The sequence below is a fragment of the Apis laboriosa genome, unplaced genomic scaffold (genome assembly GCF_014066325.1).
Source record: "Apis laboriosa isolate Shangri-la unplaced genomic scaffold, ASM1406632v1 scaffold99_cov153, whole genome shotgun sequence".
Lineage (NCBI taxonomy): Eukaryota > Metazoa > Arthropoda > Insecta > Hymenoptera > Apidae > Apis > Apis laboriosa.
Genome location: NW_025224965.1, coordinates 209,804 through 233,047, shown reverse-complemented (window position 1 = coordinate 233,047; position 23,244 = coordinate 209,804). Strand labels below are relative to the sequence as shown.

Below are 23,244 nucleotides of genomic sequence, written 5' to 3'. Positions count from 1 at the left end.
CGGTTCTACGTGACTCTACGCGTTGTCTACCTGAAGGCAGAGTCATACCTGTCGAACCGTCGCAGCCTTCGGTGTGAGAAGAACATCCTCCTTCTCCTTCAGCATCTAGCCCCGCACAACACAAAATAATAACTGTATCACTGAAGCTAATTATTTCTCTTCAATCTATCATTCTGTCTCGTTTATCACGATTCACGATTCTGCGATCATTTTCTTTTTTCTCCTCCCAGTTAATATCCTCTTAATTATTTCTCTAATCTCTTCTATTGTTATCAGTTTATAGTATCAGGTGATAAAACTATATACATTTCTATTTATATGAAGGGTAAAGGGGAAAATAGGGAATGTTCATTTTTGGTGATTTTATGATATGTAATGTAATTTGTTGGTAGAATATAGAATTGTTGAATAATTATGAAACAAAATTATTCATATTTAGTGGTTTAAGATTTGATATAAGATATTAATATAAGAGATTAATAAAAAAAAGTCTCGTGCATGTCAAATAATATTAATACTCCTTTTTTTCATTTTATATTAATTACAAGTGCACAATTTTTATTTTTGTAATCTACAGTAGTCTATTATAGTAGTGTCTAGATTGAAAAAAATTTCATGGCATTCGTTGTTCCTTCTCTTTATCCTTTATAATCTCCCCGCGTAAATTATACGATAAATTGTTATAACCACAATGTATTATCGCGAATATAATCAGCTCGAGAAGATGGGCCATTTATATGCAATTTTGTGGAATAAAACGATCAGAAGAAGTAGCTCAAAATGAAAAAAAAAAAAAAAAAGAAAAAAATTAATCTGTATACGTAGTTTGCTTTAAAAAAAAATTCAAGAGTTTGTAACGCTGAATCGTTTGAATAGAAAATCGCAATTTTATTACCCGTAATCACGATCAGTCATTGAAACACTCAACTTTCGTAATCACTCGTTCCACATTGGAGAGAAAAAGAGCGTAAGAGATAAAGAGAGAGACAAAGAGAGAGAGAGAAAAAAAAAAGAAAAAAAACACATATAGATGAACTTGGTAGACTTCTCGTATCGCACGATAGACGTGACTGACATCGAACGATACTACATGCTCCATTGAAAACCTGCGCACATCTAACAACACATACATGACATCATATTCACCAGCACATTCGTTTTATGGCAGCAGCGAGAGTAGTGGAGATTAATCGGAGAATCAAACGTGACAAGGTTGATAATGGATCGGTAAGGTGATGGGAAAACGCGGCGAAAAAATTTCGTTTTCCATTTTCTGGATATATTCAGACAGAATGCGATCTGCTGGAACCTATAATTATCCTGAAACTCGTATTGATATTAAGCTACAGATAAAAAAAAAAGAAAAAGAAAAAGAAGCGAACGTTTCTTTCCCTGATGCAACGATATTGTGACGATTTAATTACATTTGCTGTTCGATGTTCGATTCCTTAATACGATCAAAAATCGCCTTGATATCTAAATTTGATCTCGATTGTAATAATCGAGGGAAAATATTGGATGTGTGCATATTTTATAAAATCTTGGATTAAACCTTATGTTAACGAAGTGAAATTATTGTTGAGATTATTAATTTGGAGCTGGTTAAATAGAAGATAAATTTTTGTTATTATAATAATATATGTATAAGTTAATTTAAGTTTTGCACTTTTAGATCAGACCCAAAAATCGTGCAAGATATATATTTTCAGGGGACATGTTGTTACTTATTATAAGATGTATGTTTGAAAATTCTATCTTTTCTTCCTTAGAAGAAAAAAAAAATCAATTTTTTAAATTGGGATTTATATTAGTTACAAAGTGAATACTTTCGAATTATTTCTTCGTGGTGTAGTGATATTAATGAAACTATTACTAATTAACGAATTAAACTATTATCACGAAACATTGTGTTATACACAACTAGATTTATTTTAAACCCTCAGTAGCTATTTTTAATTATTTTTATAATAAAAAGTAAAAGAGATAAATTAATTTTTTTTAAAAAAAACCAAAAAAAATTTTATAAATTATATAATAAATTTATAATTAATAACTAGTAATGAATATATTATAAATTTCTGCACTATAAAACTATAATTCCATATAATTTATAATACCAAAAAAATGAACATTATCATTAAATGACAGCCACTGAGGATTAATTTTAAACATAAAACATTTACTCAAAACTCAACTACCTTATTTCTTTCTCTCACGAATATTTCTCTATGCTATAATAGCAACAACAATTTAAATAAATTGAACGCATATGCGCTCATCTATGACGACACATTTGACCACAATTATATTTCATTCGAATGTTACCTTGTTCTTGCTTGTTCTTTTCCATTGCCATGTAAGCGATACGCCGTTCCTGAAGTTCAGGCGAAGGTATCAACCCCGCGGAACCGGCCGCGTTATCCTTCTGCGCTTGCCACCAATAATGATCGTCCTTGCTGATGATCTGCAGGATGTCGCCGGTTTTGAACGCGATTCCGGCTTGAGCGCACGGTATCAGCTCGTCCTCCAACGGATCATAGTCAAATTGCGCCCGAACGAATATCTGTCGGTGCAGAAAGATCGTAATATTAATATTTTTCAACGCGTTCCGCGGACAATTCGTTTCGATTGGTTGCTGTATCGGTGATCCTATATGAGATCGGTGAAATGACATCTAGAGTTTTTGAATATTGTTGAAATGTAATGTGTAAAGAGATGTGCGGGATCACGAGTTCGAGTCAAATTGGAAAAATTCGGATTAGATCTCGATAATTTCTTGGTGTCACTTGAGATCGCGAAACTTTTGATTCTGGACGAATCGTGACGTGAAATCGACAATGATCGAACACAATCGGTTCGAAAGGGATTGAAACGTGACTATTAAAGCCTTCGACCGATCACATCCGATTACAATCGAGTTGAAGTCGGAAATTGCACTTTTCTGAATCGTTCCTGAATCGAGACTTTCGAAATCCCGAAAATTGCCGACAATTATCCGAAAGATCCTTATCCGAATCTTTCTTGAAATTCGATTTCTCGAATTCTGCACATCTTTAATAATATGATGCGGGAAGACACAAAGGAAAATCAGATAATAAAAAGAAAAAAGAAGAAGAAGAAGAAAAAACAAGAACGTTAAACGGTGCAGAAAATCGGTATCGTGACATGGTATCGTTAAAATTTCAGGTGAGGGGGAGGGGGGAGAGCGATACTTTACAATTTTCGCACTCAGATCACCGAAACCATTTAGGTTAATAGAAAATCACATCGAGGGTAAATTACTTGTTGGCCTAAAACGCGTTGGCGAAACGTTCGTTCTACGACGTTATCGATCGCTGTGCCGATGCTGCTTACGTTGGCTTAGGCTATTGCTATTGCAAATTAATTAAATCGCTGCGAAAAAGAAGCGGAGAATGCGACAAACGTAAGCTCGCTGGCGACAGTTATTGCAAACAGCGTGTACACTTTCCTTTCAATGGAACGGCTATTTTTGCCGGGAACATTTACCTCGGAGAATACATTCCATATCTTTCTCCGTTCTATTTTAATAGCATCCGATGATTATCGTTGGAGCGTGTAAGCGCAACGCGGAATAGGCATTTACAATGGAATTTTGTATTCAACTTCAATAGCGATCGATGCGTAGTACGAATCAGTCACCGTTTCAAGCATCGAAAAACACTTTACGAAAGAGAATCAATTTGTTTCATTGTTAATCTTATCATGATTGTAGTTTTAATGTATTATATATCTTTAAAATGTTCACCTTTGGATTATTCGTTATATACAATATGAAATAATTGTATTGAAATATATTTCGTAATATGTTTCTTTTTTTTTTCAATTTTGATAATGCAATTTATCGTGAAAATAAAATGAAAATAATAAAGTGATAGCAAATAAGATTTTTTTTTCCAAATTTCAATCTTCGTTAGATTAATTTATTTCTGGAATTGGCACAGCAGGAAAATTAATTTACTTTTGATTAATAAAATATTGAAATTTCATGTGAACTTAAATTTTATTAAATTTATTCGATATAAATTTTCCTGATATAACGATTTTTGAATTTCAATTAACAAGATTCAAAAATGCAATATAAAATTAATATTTGTTTAATTTTCGTATCAACCATGAAAATATTTTAATTCAATGCGAGCAAATGAAAAAATTTTTTATTTTCACTCTTGTTAAATAAAAATTATCAAACTATAGTTAATTTTTTCTGAATAAACAATTAACAATTAATAAAATAAAATAGTTAATAACTTTTAATAATCAATTCAAATTTTGACAAATTTCACCCTCTCAATCGATTCACCCACTTCGAAACGAAAAAGTTATTTTCATTTTTCAAAAAACATTCAAGGAACTAAATGATTTATCTTATATAGAAACTCGATTAAAACAACAAGCATAAATCTCATTTCGTAAAGCGTTCACGATACGATGCACGATATTAATTCGCAATCATTGACAATCCATTAGAGAAAAACAAAAAAAAAAAGAAAGAAAAAGAAAAATATTGAATCGCTGGTTTTCGAAAGTCCATCATCACGTGTGACGCGACTTAAAAAGCTATAATCGTTTTATATTTACACGTACATTCGTAACAACGATTCGTATGAAAAAGTTGAACGACACTAGAACGTAGACAATTATACGATCTCGTTGTCATTATCAAATCGTATTAAAAACCAGTGCAACGATCGTTCATCTAGCGATGCATATACATGGACAAAGTGACACGCCTCTTTTTTTTTTTTTTCTGTACATTCATTCTCTTTTTTTTTTTCTTTTTTTCTTTCTTTTCTCCAACAATAAGCTGAAGCACTAGATGCTGCACAGTAGTACGTACACAGCACACCGACACACGCACGCACGCCACATACGCACACGTATACACGCTTGAAAATGCGCGATATGCAGAGTATGCATTCGGGCTCTCTACGTAAATGTGCGAATAAGAAATACGGCATACGAAGGAATAGAATAATAATGATGATGATGCTGAGTGACAATAAAAATGCCATTTTGCATATCATTCGTAAATCGAATATATGCCGATAATGATTCATTATGAATTCAAAAAGGGGACGTGGAGAGTAGTGAGTAATGAAATTCGTGTTTAGTGAGAGCCAGCCTTGCACGAATATTCCAAAAATTTGATTTTTTTTTTTTGGGTCATCTTGGGTGGATAATTATAACGCGACTTGTTGAGAATTAATTTTTGTAAGTAATTTTGGGATACTTCATTTTAATTTCTTCTCGAGATGAAAAGCATTTAAAAGGTTCGAGTAGATTGGATTAGTATTCGATTAACGAGAAAGTCTTTTCAGTGAAAGCATTGTTTGAAAAGAATGATGGTTTGATGAAAAATACGAGCTTTTTACTCGTTTTACATACGAATGGTTTTATCATTGAATATATGGAACTTTCATTATCATTTTATCATGCACATTTAGATTTAAATTTAAAGATATTTCTATGATGATTGATATTTCAGATAAATATGTTTATATGTATCAATGAGTAAAAATTCATGCTAATTATTCATATGATTTTAATTAAAAATTGTATAGTTTGAATTAATTATTGTAATTTTTAAATTTTCGTATTAAAAATAATATATAACAATGTTACAACAACAAAAGCTGGCTAGCACTAAGAAGATTACATAATATATTCGATAAAATATAAAATGTATGTCAAAGATTGATTCTTGAAAAGATTCTATCAATTATATCTGAATCCTGCAAACTAAAAACTTGATTTACGAAACAATTTATCATCCCAACGATATCCTATTTTATGTGAAAATAAATACGCGAAAAGATTTGAAAAGTTTCAATAGAGAAAATTATATCCGTTCCTTCTTATTAAAGGATATTTCATCATTCCTCAAAGTTATATTAAAAATTGCAAAGATTTTCTTGCACAACTGACAGATTCGTGAGATCGTTCCGACAAACGTTTCGAGAACTAAAGAAACTGAGTGTAAAATACGTAAGAGAAAATGAAAATTAAAATTGGGAAAAATTGGTATATTCGTACAGGCCTAATCTCTACGGCTAAATCTAACGTGATGGTTCAATGGTCGCGCAATCATCTACGCCTCTGAGTGACTACGAGGCACGCCATAACATTAGCAGTAAAAGAAGAACTCTTGTGTTCAGGTGTACTAGATGAGATAGATTGAGAAGTGGAGGAAGGTGAAAAGGAGAGAAAAAAGGGATAAACGTTTTATTTTACGAAACTTAATACATCTTGAATATTAAGTTTTTATCATTTAAATTATATTCACCTAGCAAAATGTTGGAGTGAAAAAAAAAAAAAAAAAACGAAGAACTAAAAAATGCAGGAAACATTATGGAATGAAGTAAATGGAAGCCTATTTTCTTGCGATGGCGTATGACATGATGATCGAATAATAATCATGCAGCTTGGGTCTGGGTAAATTTCAGACTTTCTAAGAGAAATCTAAATGGATCCTATTATATATTCGCTGCAGATATTTGATAAAATTTTTCCCAATGAATTATTTACTTTCAAAAAAACAAAATTTATCAATAAACTTGTCTGTTCGAAGTTACATTACAATATTTGACATTATCTTCATCATATGCACAATTAACGAATGAATATAATGTCAATGTTGATTAGTTGTTAAATGACACGTTAAAATACAAAAACTAAAAAAGAGAAAAAAAACAAACCATTGGCAAGGATAAAAAAAAAAAAAAAAAGAAAAGATCAAACATCACACGAGCGATAAAATCACAAGCATTGCCTTGATATCTGAGCGTTAGCTTGCGCGTAATTGTTCGTAACGTTATTTACTCAGACTCACACCGCACACGGTACACAATATGCGTGTGTTCAAAATGTAATGTGGATAATATATGTATGTATGAATAAACGCATAGCCTTCTAACTACAGCAGTCCAATCACACCAGATCAAGTGGCGGTACTTACTAACACTGGCAGAGGCTTAATCCTGAACAACTAGAGCGTTGAAGAAACAGAAAAAAGGAAGATCGATTAATTAACATGTTCATCAAAACTTGATCTCGGTCGAATTTTCTCGATTTCTCTATATTTTTTTCTCTCTCTTGTCATTTTCTTTACTCTTGCTCCCTCTCTCTCTCTCTCTCTCTCTCTCTCTCTTTCTTCCCGATGTACACAATTGAAAGACAAGAAAAAAAAAAAGGAAAAAAAAAAAAAAAAGAAAGAAGAACACCTACGTTGGAATGTCGCGCTACGTCAACGCTTCCGAGATTCACGGTGCGCATTGCTGTGACACATGCAGTTTCCTTTCTAGCTCTCCTCTCTCGATCTAGTCGAGTCTTGGAACCTCGTACCATCGATCCATATCGATCGTACGAAAAAACGATCGAGCTCGTAGCTTCGCGACAGCCAAAAGCGTCACCAAGGTGCGAGCTTTGGAGAACCAAAGACCACGGTACCTTCTTCGTCGTTTCGCAGGAAGAATCGATTTCTGTTTGTACGTATTTATCAAGTGATGCTTTCTTATTACATGAAAATTCGAGTTCAATAAACATCGGTGTAATGCGTACAAATAAATGGAAAATCTCGAGGAATAGAGTAGATAGAAGGGAAGGGTATACAGAATCGATTTTCCAAGAACGATCGAGCAATGTTCCGTTTTCACAAGCGTCGAGCAACGCCACAGTTTACTCACGTTCGACATTAAGTTATATTACGTTATTAAATCGCGTTCTTTGTGGCTCATTTCCGCAAAGACTTTACAGTTACAATGCGGCCTGTTGAACGATCACTCGTAGATATACGATTTAGATTTTTAATAATAAAAAAAAAAAGGAAAAAGAAATGAAAAAAAAAACATAAAAATGTCTACCATCCACATATATATATATTTCTATAGAAGAAAAAAGAAACATTAAAGGGCAGGTGTATGTATGTATATGTGAAATGGTGAAGCATAAAAATAGACAGACAATGAAGGCATTCTAAAGACCAGTTTCATAGAAAAATTTACCTTCCTTTACGAGCCCTTTATGATCGATATCTTCGACTATGGACCGTTTTTGTTTTTTTTTTGTATCTCACATGAACGGTTAAGATGTATGAAACTGATCTTACGAGGAGCCATAGAGGAAGAGAAGGATTCTCCATGAGTTTCAAGCCGCACTGTTCCAGAAAAGTCACCGCGAGAATTGCCTCACCCGATCTCTCAACAACTCAACGTTCTCGTATGATATAATAATATTGATGGTCGAATGGCTGCCGGCGTGCATTGGAAGCTACGTTCTACTTTAAAGAGAGCTAAAAAGTGGATCGGGAAAGAATGGTTTGACGAATGATAGGTAAATAATGGGAATCGAGGGAGTAAAAGGGGATACAACAACTTCTACACAGTGACATAGCAGGTACTGCACTATCGACAACTCGTCTGGTGGACTGACTGCTGCTGACGCTGCTGAATTCTCTGCTCGATTTCCATTGGAACTGCGCTCTACCATCGAGTGTCGGACCAGAGAGGGTTCCTTGTTACAGGATTAAAACGGTAGGGTTTCTGTGCCCCGTGTCTCGTTATGGGAAGAATGCAAAGAAAGAAAGAAAAAAAAAAAGAAAAAAAAAAGGACGCGTACCATCAAGCAAAGAAACATCGAACTGCGTGAAGATATCGTGATTGATACGAAATTTATTGCATCTCGATTTCACGAGGGATTCTATCAGTGAATGGCGTGGAAATGGCGAATCTCTCGAGAGTGCTTATATATAGTGAGTGAGATCCGAAGTTTCATTCGGTGTGGGAGACGATTAAGGTGGATTTCTTTCATTTCCAGGCCAGGTCTGATCGATGAATAGATCGATGAATAATCGTGAAATATTTCCATGGTTGAGATCCAACGTTTCGCAATATCGTTCACTGTTCTTTTTTGCGGTACTTCGATTGGATACTGTTCATTCACAATTCCAAGGTTCAAGGTGTACATATAATATTAATGGCCAGAGAAATGGGTTTCAAAGACACAGATAAATGTTACCTAATTGGTCCACGCATACTGCAATAACTTGTATAGGATTGGCACTTTACAAAGGATCGTCGTGGTGTCAAGGACAATGAATTCTCGACGAGTTTACGGCACGAGTTTTCCGGTAAAAGATACCGATCCGATAAAAGAAAACGAAAACGTAAATAGAACATCCTTAATATTCTAGAACGATGCAACGTCACTCGAGTTTAGCTTTAGTTTACTCGTTCAAATTAAGCCACATAATTCTTCCACTTAAGAGTAACGACACTCTAAAAATCAGAAGCAAACAATCTCACGATTTTTCTTCTTTACGCTTATCGCTAAATCTTCTGTACCTTCGATTGGAAATAAAATCAATCAAGACCCGATCGATTAATCGGAAGGGAAACTGCCGTAAACCTTTAATAATCATAATGGACGTGTAAGTCGGTGCGAAGGGTGAAATAACACGAGTAATCGTTAATTTAAGGTACGTGTACGTGCTTAAAACCGAGAGATCGGTTGTCCGGTCGCCGGCTATATTGTTATCTACGACAGAGAGAAGAGAAATCACGTTGGAGGTGACGTGCGACGAATCATGATGTTCCAGCAGTTCGTGCTTTATTATATCTTCGTACAATGCACCGCCGCAATAATACCGCTGCTCGTTTTGCTCGCCGCCGTTGACGGGTACTGGTTTCGCGTGCAACACTATACGTAACAGAGAAATATCACTTCCCAGATATACAACGTGGTGGTACAATTCTTATACACACAGGTGTCCACGACAGGTGCGATCGACCGGGGAACACTTACGTTACTTTGCGCTATGTCAGCCGGGGAGGGGGGAAAGGCCCACCATTGATGCTCACTGGGAAAGATAGTCTTAAGCGTATCACAAGCGGGTGTGAATATATATATATATATGCACAGGGCTCGTAAAAATATAGATCGGCACTGTAAGCGCGATTGCTTAATAATTGGATCGAATTAAGTGGAAATAATATTTGCACAAAACAGGAACGATTGGATGTCATGAAGTGTACTTGTAAAATACGATTTTAGCTTGGATACTTTCTAGATTTTCTTTCTTATTGATAATAAGAATTTTGCAATTTGTCTGATCAGTTTCTTATTGCTTTGTTTAATAAGTTTTATAATAAAGAACGTTGATAATGTTGTTGGGTGTGAAAGTATCCAAACATCATCAAATAAGAATTTTATAATTATCTATTTTTTGATTCAAATTTGTCGATGTTTTAATTTTAGATTCAGAAATTTTATAAATATCGAAATTTCAGATTGTATTAATTAGATTAATAGTTAACCTGTTTTGTGCTGGTTTGTGTAATATATATATAACGATATAATAATCGTACATAATAGAGAATCCATTACATTAGCATGTTTACTTACTTATACATGTAATAATCGATAAACTTTCGTGTTAACATTTATATGTTATCGTGTTAATATTTATATAGTATATATATATATGTAAGTATCTATATACTCGGCACAATTTACAATACTTTACAAAACCTGTCAATTAAGTCGTCTGTACACATGGCAAGTGACACGGTCTCATCTCGTGGTGATTTCAATCTCTTCGTATTGGATAATGAAACCGCTGGATCAAACATCGAAACGACATATAGAGGCATATATACATGTACAAACTATGTACAAAAATCGAGACGTAAAACGTCACGCTTGTAAACGCGAAATTAGGATTTTAATCTACTCTCTGGCACAAGGGAACATCGATAAATAAAAAAATTCCAATCTTCATTCTTTTTGAAGGCCGTTCTAGTTCGTAATGGAATTCGGTAAATATTGGACAATCACTGGTTTTAATCTACACTGGATTCTTTTCTTTTCAGAAAGGATGTGTAATAATATCAAGCAGGAATATACTAAAACTATAGAAAATAGATTTCAAAACTAAAATGAGAAACTAAAACTAAAGGGACAGAGTTTTTAAAAAAGTAATTGTTCTGATTATAAAGTACAATGCAATTGTATTTTATAAATATGAATTTATAATTAAGAGAATAAAAATCATATGAAACAAGATGTGAAAAATGTTGTTTAAAATTGTTTTTTTTTTTAATTTTAAGTCATAAATTGTATATATGTATTTATAAATATAATATATTGAAATAAAATAGTAAGTGACATAAATGAAAATGATTTTCTACTGATACATATATATTGTTTTTGAAAAATATATAATAATACATTTGTACTATTTGTAAATTTAAGGAGGAACTTATTTATGCTTAAAATAATATTAAATTCATCTTAATCAATTTTTAAAATAACAATTCAAAAAAGGAAAATTTGCCTGATATTCGATCCATCGAATTCCATCGCGTGCCAATAAAATATTATCGAAGTTCTCTTGTACAAATTCCATGCATATACAAATAAGAGATCAAAATGAGATCAAAAGAAAATCAATCGATCAAGAAACTATTATCAAGATATTGCTTGACAATTAACGATTACCTATTATTTCTTGAGATACGAGAAACATAGAGCTTTTACAATTACAATTATTCTGTTTACAGGAATCGTTGTTGTTGTATCCGCATGATTGATCGAATTCCCTGAGATTAATGTACGAAACATAATCGATGTGAAGAGAGAAACGTAAGATTCATCGTATTCGGCTACCCTCAGCTGCATGTTCAGAGATATTTGCAGATTCGGTGACAACTTCGTTGTGCAAACTTCTGAGCAAGGAGAATCCGCTCGTGATGAGGATGCGAGATGATCATGATGATTAGACGCGTGTTGCATGATTTCAGATAGAACAGAGATATTTCTACTTTACTCGAGTGTTTATGCCAAAATAAATAAATAAATAAATAAAATTGCACTACTTCTCCGAATCGGTGATTGTAATTTCGATTATTAACTATTCTATTTTTATACGTATGGAAAAAATTTTCTTTAAAGACAGGCTAATTTCATATCTTAGTTTAATATCTTTTTTAAAATAAATTTGATTTATTGCTAAGATAAATAAGTTTAATTTACTAGAATCTAAGTTTTCGTTCAACACATTTGAGTTTATGTTCTTATTATTATAATGATTTTTAATATATTTTAATCAATTTTCTTCATTTTTTTCTTTACATTAAAATGCTTTTCAAAATGATATATATACATATGACACTCTTCATGTCAAAATATCACTATATAATATAATTACTGTCTAAAAAATGATTATGTCAGCGAATTAAAAAATACATTCTTCTATAAAAAAAGAAAAAGAAAAGAAACAGATTCAATCACCAATTCGGTTATGCATCATGTCGTGCAGGAAATAAATATGATCGGGAAAGTCGAAGATAATTCCCGTTATTTCAATTGATCTAACGATCAAGATCGAGAGGTCGCACAGTATATGCATTAATTAAAATCACGATGCAATAAAACTATAAATATAATATATATTTATATATATGTATACCGGTCAGAAAGGAAAGCTTTAACGTTTGCAAAGATATCCTTCATGCAGGTGAGGGTATAATGAGGGGTGTAACAAAAGCTTCTTTACGACAAAAAACAACAAACAACATTCCAACACATGTTGTAACGAAAGGTGCATTCCTTACGAAACTCGTTCGCAATAATATATTACTGTCTACCAGAACGAAGTGATCAACTCCCGCCGTTAAGGGATAAATGAAAAATAAAACAGATAGAGCGATAGAGATAGAGACAGAGATGAGGAGATAAAAGAAACAGAGAGAAAGATAGTAAGAATATTTAAGGGGACGACAGAGTGAGAGAGATGTAGACAGATTGTCCCATTTTACTTAACTCATTGATTCTCATAGAGAAATAATAATTGAAAGAACGATTATTCGAATAATTTTTTTATTTTATAACACGTCACGGAGATGACATTGAAACGTTAATAATTCTCATGTTTCGATAATTGAAACTTTTAAGAGGAATCTTCTGTTCTATTCTTTGCAACGATTGTATTTTGATTTAATTCTCAAAATGGTCAAGTGAAATGGGACGCATCCTTAAATGCGTAAAGAAAGAACAGAGAGAACGAGAGAAATATATAGAAGGATTCGAAAGAAGAGACATGCAAACGCGCCGTGGACTCGAAAGCGCCGACCAAAGCGTTTTGTTACACCGCTCGACTACTGAACTTTGCCTTCTTTTCGTCATTTCTTTGATTTTTTTTTTTTTTTTCTTCTTATTCTTCCTCTTCCTTGTATTTTTCTGTTTGTCAAATCTCACACGTATAAACTGTGGGATCGCACTTAATTATCTTCTAGCAAACGAGGATCGTCCCTGTTTAGTCGTTTCGTTGCTTTGCAAGTGATATGAAACAAGGCGCAAATTTCGAAATTCGTCGTCGGTCGTAATACAAAATTTTGTATCTGTGCCCAAAATATATTTTCTTGTCGACTGTCTTCATGTTAAATATCTTTAACATCCATGAATCTTCGATTCACAGCCAATCAAGATATAGTTAACGAGTTAAAAATTAATAAATTCCACGTTCGCGAATTTCTTGTTTGCACTTCTATGCGTTTTATGTTGCATAACAAGGTGAGACGTATTCCGTGATATTAAGGAGAAAAAGTGATTTTTCCCCATAAAATAAGTCGAAAATATAAAATACTATTTTCCTTTTCTTTTTTTTTCAGATAAATTCACACTTTGAAGATCTTGGCTAACAATAAATCCTAGATATATTCTCGTATAAACTATTGTTCTGATTGAAGATTCTGATTTTGTTTAAATCAATAATTTTTTTTAATTACCACTGTTTCCTAAACTGGAAATGGATCTGCTTTGTTGAGCAATAAATACTTATCAAGGAGAAAAAAGTATAGGATTATTTATTACTTAATCAAGCTTGGAACCATTAGCTTGGAACAGCGTGTCAAATTACTTTATTAAATGTGATATATGGCTCGTTTTTCAGAACGAAATATGGCGATGGTTTTTGTAGGGAAAATCGTGGAGATTTCCTTTTTTTTTTTTTTTTTTTTTTTTTTGAAAAGGAAATTTTGTGCGGATAAAAAGTATTTTACACTTTCTACTTATTTTTGAGAAAATCATTCTTTATGGATATATATTATGAATCACGTCGTTCCCTGTTTGCATGTTATTTTACGATAAATCACGTGTTAATTGGCATCATAGCTTCTTTAATATCCTTTGATTTTGCAGCATTTATCCTTAAATTAAAAAAATTTTTAATTAATTAAATTTAATTTTAGAGTTTTTAAATATCACATAAATCAAGTTATGTTAAATCAATTTTTCTTGTTAAGATATTATTATTGACAAATAATCTAATTATTATTAATAATAATATTATGTAACATATTCTATATATAATATAGAATAATTCTATAATTCTATAATTATTTCTATATATAATAATATCAATAATTTTAATAATTATAAATAATAATTGAAAATTCTTAAATATTTTTTGAAAATTTCTTATAAAAATTGACTGAATTCTTGTATAATTTATATGTTGTCAAAATTATCGACAAATGCTACAAATTATGAGATAAATCTAAGAAGACTATGAAGCATTTTAACTTAGTGATTTAACATAGAATAATTTTTAAAATAATGTATGTCATGTGATGCTGGGTATTATTTTTATTAATTTCACTTTTTTTTCATTATTTTATATAATATCTATCAAAAATTTGATTATATCTATATATATGGGAGAAACAAATGTTATATCTATTTAAAAATTAATGAAAGACTTAAAAAGAAAAAAAAAAATTTCAAATTTTCTTCGAAACATAATTGTGCATTAAAATTGTATATAAATTTATATTTAATACCATATATAACATATTAGCATATAATCGAAATAAATATTACATATGATCAAACAATTATTTTAAATAATTAAAAACATTTAATATTAAAAATTATTACGTGCTTTATATAATTTAATAATTTCAATAATTATTCAAATTATAATTAATACTTAATATTTTCTATATTTATTTGTACTAATGTAAACATCAATTTACCCAGAATCGACATTTTTGTAATGAAATTTTCAAAAAAGAAAAGAAATTACTTTCTTTCCTTACATATTTCGTCGCAAAATTATTCCATCCGTACTGTTCGAAATGAACATATTAAATGACGAATATATATATTCTACGTATAAATATATACATATGTGAGCATATGTATATTTGAAGCAAAAGAGGAGAAGGGATAAATCGTGTTTATGTTTTACGTATATGTGTGTATATATGTATGTTCAAAATTCTGCGCTATATATATGTTATTTATTCAATTATATGTATCTAATATCTATATATTACATAAAAAGAAAAAAGCAAAAAAACGTGATAATTAAACAATCATATAGTATGGCATCAAATAGCATCTTTTTTTTTTTTTTTTTTTTTTTTTTGAAAAATTATTCGTTTCATGGTTCCAATATAAATTAAAACAATGGATAACGTGTAATTTGCAAATTAATATTCACGATATTATAAACTGAAAGTGAAAGCATCATGTAAAATTTATAATCGCAAAGTATGTTTCACTTTGCATTTATCTAATTGCAAATAAAGAAACGGATTATTCCTTGATAATTAAATGATAAAAACGAAGCTCTCTTGCCGAAAGTTCATTGGATATTGAAATAATATCTATGTTAAGCTGAAAAATGAATATTTTTTGTATTTATACATGTTACTGTTCAAATATAGAGAAAGAAACGAAATATAAATAATTTTTAAAAATAAAATTATATCCTGACAATGCAAAAAAAGAAAAAAAACTATCATAATTATTTTTAAGCAAAATTTCTCTCTCCGATACGTGAAACAGTAAATTAAGCTTCAATATAAGTATAAAAAATTGGTCATATGACTCAAGTATGTTTAAAAGTTGTGTTTAAATGTGTTAAGTGTATAATAATTTTTGAATATATGTGTGTGTGTATGTATTGTATATATGTAGGCATTCAAAGAAATCAGTGAAAACCTTTAATTATCGGCTCCATTTAATAAATCATATTAAAAAATAATTATCTTGGAAAAAATTTTTTTACCAAGATGGACGAAAATGATATCTTATAGCGAGGTCAAGACTTCGTAAAAACATTGAAAAAAAAAGTAGAAAAAACATTGTATTCAGCTACGTTCTTTTCAGAGTTCGTTAGCAGGTAACTGAAAACCTCATTTGTAGGGGTAGAAATGGCTCAATTAAATCCTGGTTGGCTTAATTTCAAAAAATCTGCATCTTGCTTCACGTTCCGCACGTACTTTCTCTAATGAATTTATAACGTTACCTCGTGCTCCTCGTGTTAGATACCTCATTTTATCGTTAATTTCACTCTTTATATCCTCTGCATTTATTATTGATTTAAAAAAATATTATTTCTTAGCATACGTAATTGCTATAATTGCTCTTTTCAATTTATTAAAAACGCAGCATAATTTTTGATAATTTTCGTTTGATAGTGATTAATTTTAAATAAAATTAATAGATGATGTTTTATTTCGAATCATTAAAGAAATGATTTATCATTAAAGAAATGATTTAAAAATTATTTCATTTAATTTAAATTTATATTCAAAAAGATACATTTATGAAAAAATTAATGAACGTAATTTGTGAATATATTTTTACCAATGTACGAAACTTTGATAAAATTATTTTTTATAATTGAATATTATTACGGGATAAAAGAAATTATTGCACGAAAAATAATTATTATGATAATAATATAATTCTATTGTAATTATAAAAAATGTATGAAAATATCTGATATCATTTTAAAACATCAAATTTCATAATCTGATTAATGAATGATTTACAAGTATTTTCGTAGAAACTTTGAAGATATCAAAATTGAACAGCGATTTTTTGCATTAACTATTCGTGTTTGACCCAGTTTCAATTCTTTCAGCAATTCAATTTCAAGTATATTGAAATTCGATGTAATTCCTTTAAATTCATTTCTTAGTAACCATTGGTTCATGAAATTCATATTTATTACTTGGAACTTTGTTCCTAGAGCATAAAAATTATCTAATATCAATTGAAAGTATTAGGCAAAACTACAAGTAATTTCCAATAATTCTTATTTGTAATTCAAAAATTTATATAAATTATATGTTTATGCACTATATATATATTACTATAAAAATGATTGCTCAAAAAATATCGAAGAAAACAAATTTACTATTTTATAAATAAAAAAAAAATAATAATTTTCAAACATGATAAAAATTTTTGTAAAACATTAAATTTTTTTATATTCTAGGCATCAACTAATTATTATTTACATTAAGTTTTTTTTTTAAAACTATTGGACGGAGGATTCTTTTTAGAAAGGTTCGACTCTTTATCCTCTTGAAATATTATTAAGAAAGATATATTACCCTGGTTGCAGGATTTTTAAGAGAAACGACTATATTTGCTTATCTTAAACATTTATTATGTCTATATCGAAAAAAATTTAATAAATATTAAAAAATATTAGAAAAATACATTTAGAGAAAAATTGGAAATTACTTCTTAGCTCACCCAATTCCAAAAGTACAAAGCTTAATAGTTGATTACAATCTAAAAAGCATTAGAAAGAAAAATTAACTACGAATTCTCAAAATGAAGACAATTATTACGGAATTGTAATGTTCAGGTACGAATATATATATTATTATAATAGGATGTAATATCATAAGTTTATATATATATATTTATATGAACTTTCTTTTATATATATATATATTTTTTTATGTTTTAAAATCTAATTCTATATTTGAAATATTTAAATTTCTCTAATCAATTCAATTTTCTGTAATCAAACTTATCAATCTTATTAAGCAAACTAAATATTCATTAATATCAAATTACTAGATATTATTAGACATAATCTATCATTAACTTCTAATAATTAACTTCTCTGTTTTATACAACACATAATATTATAATGTATGCTAAAATCTCTAAATAAAATAGGAAGTAGATTCTAATAATTTATATTCAATTACTTTATATGTGAAGCATATAAATTTTTATGAATTTAATTACTTTATAGATTTTATTCTAGAAATGAAATAAAAATATTTGCATAAAGTATATATGAAAATTGTTTAAAATATAATATGTATTATAAAATTGAAAGAAAATCTTGAAACACAATTTTAAAAATAAATATAAAATAGTTTTCAATAGTATAATAATAAATAAAATCTCATACTTTTCAAATTAATATAATAATATCAACAAGCTTTATTAAATAAAAATAAAATGATATTAATATACTTTTTTTTTTTACCTAGTAATTAATTCGATCATCTAATAAAAATTTATTTTTTAATATCAATAAAAACAATTAATATCCATTCAAAATATAAATATATAAATAATAATTCGAGAAATTGAAATTCCAATTTAGATTCGAAACTTAACACCTACAAATTTAACTATTAAAGCTTCATAGAAGTTCTCTAAACACCGTAACACCAAATATATTCAAGATCCAACAAATCAAAACACGCCAGATTCGAGTACACAAGGTACTGTAATCTATTATACGAACCGTCTCTTTCCACGTTTATCCATTCATGAAACTCGATGTTTAACTACGTATAAACTACTGACTATCCATGGAACTTCTCAAGTTCCGATGCGATTCCAGTCCAAATCATTCTCGATTATTGTACAAAAGACTAGGCAGGCGCGTAATACGAGACTAAATACCGAAATGAAACCTTCACTTTATCGATGAATAAAGACTAGAAAATTTCAATACTAAAATATTTATTATATATATTTATTCTCTTTATTCAAATATTAGATTAAGTAATAAGTTTGTCTGCATTTCTTTAAAAATTTGAAAATGTTATATAAAATTTATTTAATTAATTATTTTTTTGCGCAAATTACTAGTATATTAGATAATTAATTTATTTATTTTTTGTTTTAAGTAAGTCCAATGAAAGAAATTAATAATAATTTTAATAATTTTGTAATAATTTTTATCTAATATAAATATGTCTGATTTGTACATTTATTCACAGTAGTTGATATTAATAACATTTTAGAAAAGAGACTGATTACTTAATCTAATATTATGCAATTCACAGGATAAAGAAAAAATGGGAATATAAATTGGCTAGAAATAATTTGTACATACTTTCTCAGTAATAAATTTCTAAAAAGCACGTTTGTTTATCGGAATTCACCTATTTAAAATGAAATTTTTTATTTAATCTCAAGTTAGATAGCAAGTAGTTAGATGGCATTTTGTTATTTAAGCTCACTCTATATAGGCGAACAACAGACTAACTCAAACAACTGGCTAACTGAATACCAAGGAATTAATTTCTATCATCACAGTGACATGAAATAGGTCTGAAATAGGTTCTAATATTCTAATATTGTTTATAAAGCAATGAGTCTATCTATACAAACTATAAGTAGCTTTCTTCTAATTAAAGAATTTACAGATTGAACTATGTGTTATTTTATTTTTATATTTCTAATTATATAGTAAAATGGACATTAGACAAAAAAGAAATTTTATTCGATTAAATTTATTTAAGTTTTCAAAGTTTCATTTGAAAATTAATTAAATTAATCTTTGTATTTTGTAATATCACATTATAAAATTCTATATTTTTTTCATAACGATGAAATGAATTCTAATCTAATATACTATTTTACATTTTTATATTAAGAAAAATATTTAAATTTAATAATCAAAATCTAATGTTGGCACTGTATCAATAATTTTAATATAATTTTCCATAAACAAATAAAAAGATTATAATTTTTTGTGAATTCGTAACAAAAACTGAAACATATTCAATATTCACATGTTCGATGATTATAATTATTATCATATACGAAAAAAATTCCAATAATTGTTATCCAATATAAATTTTCTGATATATTTTTGGAATAAATAATGTATACGTATAGCTAATAATAATTATGCATCTGTTATAAGTAGTTTTATGTATTCCATTAATAAATTTTTATCGAGATTGCTAATGAAAAATTTATAAATCTTCTTGCAATATATCCTTTGATGAACGATAAAGTTAAATGACATTTTCACATAAATATTACTTAATTTCGTTTGAATTTCCATATTTTCAATAATTAAAATAATTTATAAGTACCATCTGAAAATTAAAAAACTTTATAAGTATTAAACTTAATATTGATAACGATTCTTGATGCAAAATTATATATTTTCATATGAAAATGAAATATCATTCAATATTAAAAAAATCAATCAACGAAAATAGAAGAACCTGACGAAAAACTTTATATATAAAACGAAAAAGAAAAAGAAAAACACCAATATATAATAAAATATGATAAAGCATATTTTACTTATTTTCAAGTAAGACTATATTTTCAAGATTATAAGATATCATCTAATTTTAACTAGTGCTCTACCAGGAAATATTTTAATATTTTCCAAACGTACGATTGTAATTTAAAACCAGAAAAAAGATCACTACAGAAAAATTATTCGATGAAACACAACACAAAATCTATTCCTATTAGAAAGAACATCAGAAGAACTATTGAATCAATCTATCGAATCAATCGAATTATTTATCAAAGACTCTTTGAATTTAAGATTTTCGCGATCTGAGAGCTGATAAAGGGTTAAGTCGTCGTCTAGGTGTACTGTCGGTCGAAGAAGAGCCACTTTTATTTTTAGAAGACTTGGATTTACTTTTCTCTTTTGCGTTGGTAGCCGTGGAGGTTTTCACTGATTTCCCGGATTTGATCGCGGCAGTGGCCGAGCTGGTGCTCGACACTGCCGTGGCCACGGATTTATTAGTTGTACTTGGATTCTGGGACTGGGTTTGGGTTTTAGGGCTTACTTGTACCTCACAGGGGGGTGGCGCGCTCCTGTACGATGGCACGATTTTGAACGTCACCGAACCTCGTGCTTCCCGCTGAAACAGAAAGTCGAATTGTTAATATTTGAAGACGTAGTCGCGTTTGAAGAAGTGTTATACAAATATCCAAAAGAATGATTTTTTTCAAACCAGAGTGAAAGAAAAATTTTAAACATAACTTTCTATTAATTATCTGAATAAATGTAGATCAGTTCAAGCAGAATAATTCTTCAAAAAAGAAAAAATTAAACTGTATTAAAAATAAAAAATAAATAAATTTAGCTATAATATTAAAGATAATGATTTTTAATTGATCATTAGTACACTGCATATGTATCATTCTTTTGTATAAGTCACTGAGTATTTAGTATGAAACAAAAAGCTGCGTATCTAGTATGGATTAATGTCAGATTCGATGTCAAATCTCCGAAACTAGCGATAAACTTGATGTATATATCAAAATGACAGAAGATTTTATTGGTTATATAACAGAATCGGAAATCAGGACAGATTTTCTGTGATATCGATCTGATGGTAGAATTTTATATATTCGTAGGATTTTATACATTCATGTTTGTATGTATATGTATGTTTGCATTTATCTTAAAACATTATTTTCAATATGAATGATGAATATAAATATTATATAATTATTTTAATATTAAAATTATAAAATAAATGACTGAAGAATATAGCTTATTCAAAAATATTCTATTATTTTATAAATTACTTATTATTTTAAATGTTGCAGAACGAAAAAAATAATACATCAATTTTGAATAAATTAAAAAAAAATGAATTTTATCATTTTGTATTATCTATATATCTATTATTGCATTCTTCTTTATATAATTTCATTTTATATCATTCGACAAAATAAGATATTGTTATAAGATTCATTATATATGTATTTATGTATTCTTCAGAAAAAGAAAACAAAACAATTGTAAAACATGCGATGTTATTCAAATACCTAGTATCGCATATCAATCAATAATATTTCACACAATATCTGTGATTTGATCTAATTGTACTCACGAGTATCTTTTGCAAGGCATTGACAGATTGATTGGCCACCGGTATCCCATTAATTTCTCTGATCTCGTCACCCACGTGAAGGGTCGCTTGTCTGTGTATCATACCACCGTGCATAATTCGTGCTACCACACATTTTCCATCTTCGTTCATTTTTAAAGTGATTCCCTGCAACCAAACAAGTAATGCTAATATTTATTGTCTTTCCTTCAACATGTTTTCTTTTTATACAGAAGAAAAATTTTATTTGTATAAAAGATAATAAATTTTAAAAATTTGATAATCTCACTTCTCAAATTTAATCATATTAATATTTTCGTATTTTCGAATTTACATTATATCATATTTATTAATTTATACGAATAATTGAATTTAATTTTTCATAGATTATAATAAATTTCCAAAGAAAATTTTCGGATATTTTCTTCCATAAATTTCATACATCTTTATAAAATATTATTTATGAAATTTAATCTTTAATTATCTGACTTACCTGACACATTATGTATTTAATTTACGCAATTATACTATAAAAATTATACTATATATGTATGATACATATTATTTTCTTACCATTGGCTCATCCGTGTTCTTCTGGAATTGGACCAGCCTGACGCGCGTTACATTTTCGAGGTCCAAATCACCGTTTTGTCCCTCGAGATCGTCGCCTCCGTTTAGATAGGGGAGAAGAGGAGGTGGCGTAACTCTGGTGGCTTCTTCGCCATAAACTTCATGTCCCGCTACGTCATGTGCTTGCAAAAGCGCCTGGAACAGAAGATCAAACGAAAGAAATTAAATACCAGTCAAACACCAGCTGGCATGGAGCAGGAATAAAACAACAAACCGTCACGATGTTTTGCTATCATGGATGCAATATTGCGTGTCGCTTGAATAGCACCTACTATCCGTAAATACGCCAACACTTTTGTTTTTTCGTTCACAGAATTTCAGGATATTGCTGTCTGCCGTCACTTTTTCTTTTTTTTCTTTTTTATGAAGCCGATAAGAGCAGTATATTTTTATAAATCGCGTATAAAAAAAAAATAACAAATACTTTCCAAAGTTTGATAAAAGAAAGATTTCAAATCATATATTCAAGATTACTAGAAAAATCAAATAATTAAGAAATTAATTATTTGATATACTCTTATATTTTAAAGAATTTTTCTTATTATATTTCTATTTTAAAAAGACACAATTTTTATGTAAATTATCGATTTTTATGAAACTTACGTATAATATAGTTCTCGAAAAATTTTTTATATTCTTTATCTATGTTATTCTTTTGTTTCGA

At 29.3% G+C, this 23,244-nt stretch overlaps 1 protein-coding gene across 7 annotated transcripts in view; it reads right to left on the bottom strand.

Annotated features, from left to right (window-relative positions):
* LOC122719703 (peripheral plasma membrane protein CASK) overlaps positions 1-23,244 on the bottom strand; it is a 238,805-nt gene that overhangs the window by 8,922 nt on the left and 206,639 nt on the right. For 5 of the 7 annotated variants that reach the window (XM_043945743.1, XM_043945747.1, XM_043945748.1 and 2 more), the window contains 5 exons: positions 22,524-22,715; positions 21,954-22,118; positions 20,904-20,972; positions 6,977-7,006; positions 2,326-2,563 (listed from right to left, as the gene is read on the bottom strand). In XM_043945743.1, the coding sequence (XP_043801678.1) occupies positions 2,326-2,563; positions 6,977-7,006; positions 20,904-20,972; positions 21,954-22,118; positions 22,524-22,715 (694 nt within the window). Of the gene's footprint in view, positions 1-2,325; positions 2,564-6,976; positions 7,007-20,897; positions 20,973-21,953; positions 22,119-22,523; positions 22,716-23,244 lie in introns of all 7 variants that reach the window. The other 2 variants (XM_043945744.1, XM_043945745.1) reach the window with 2 other exon arrangements.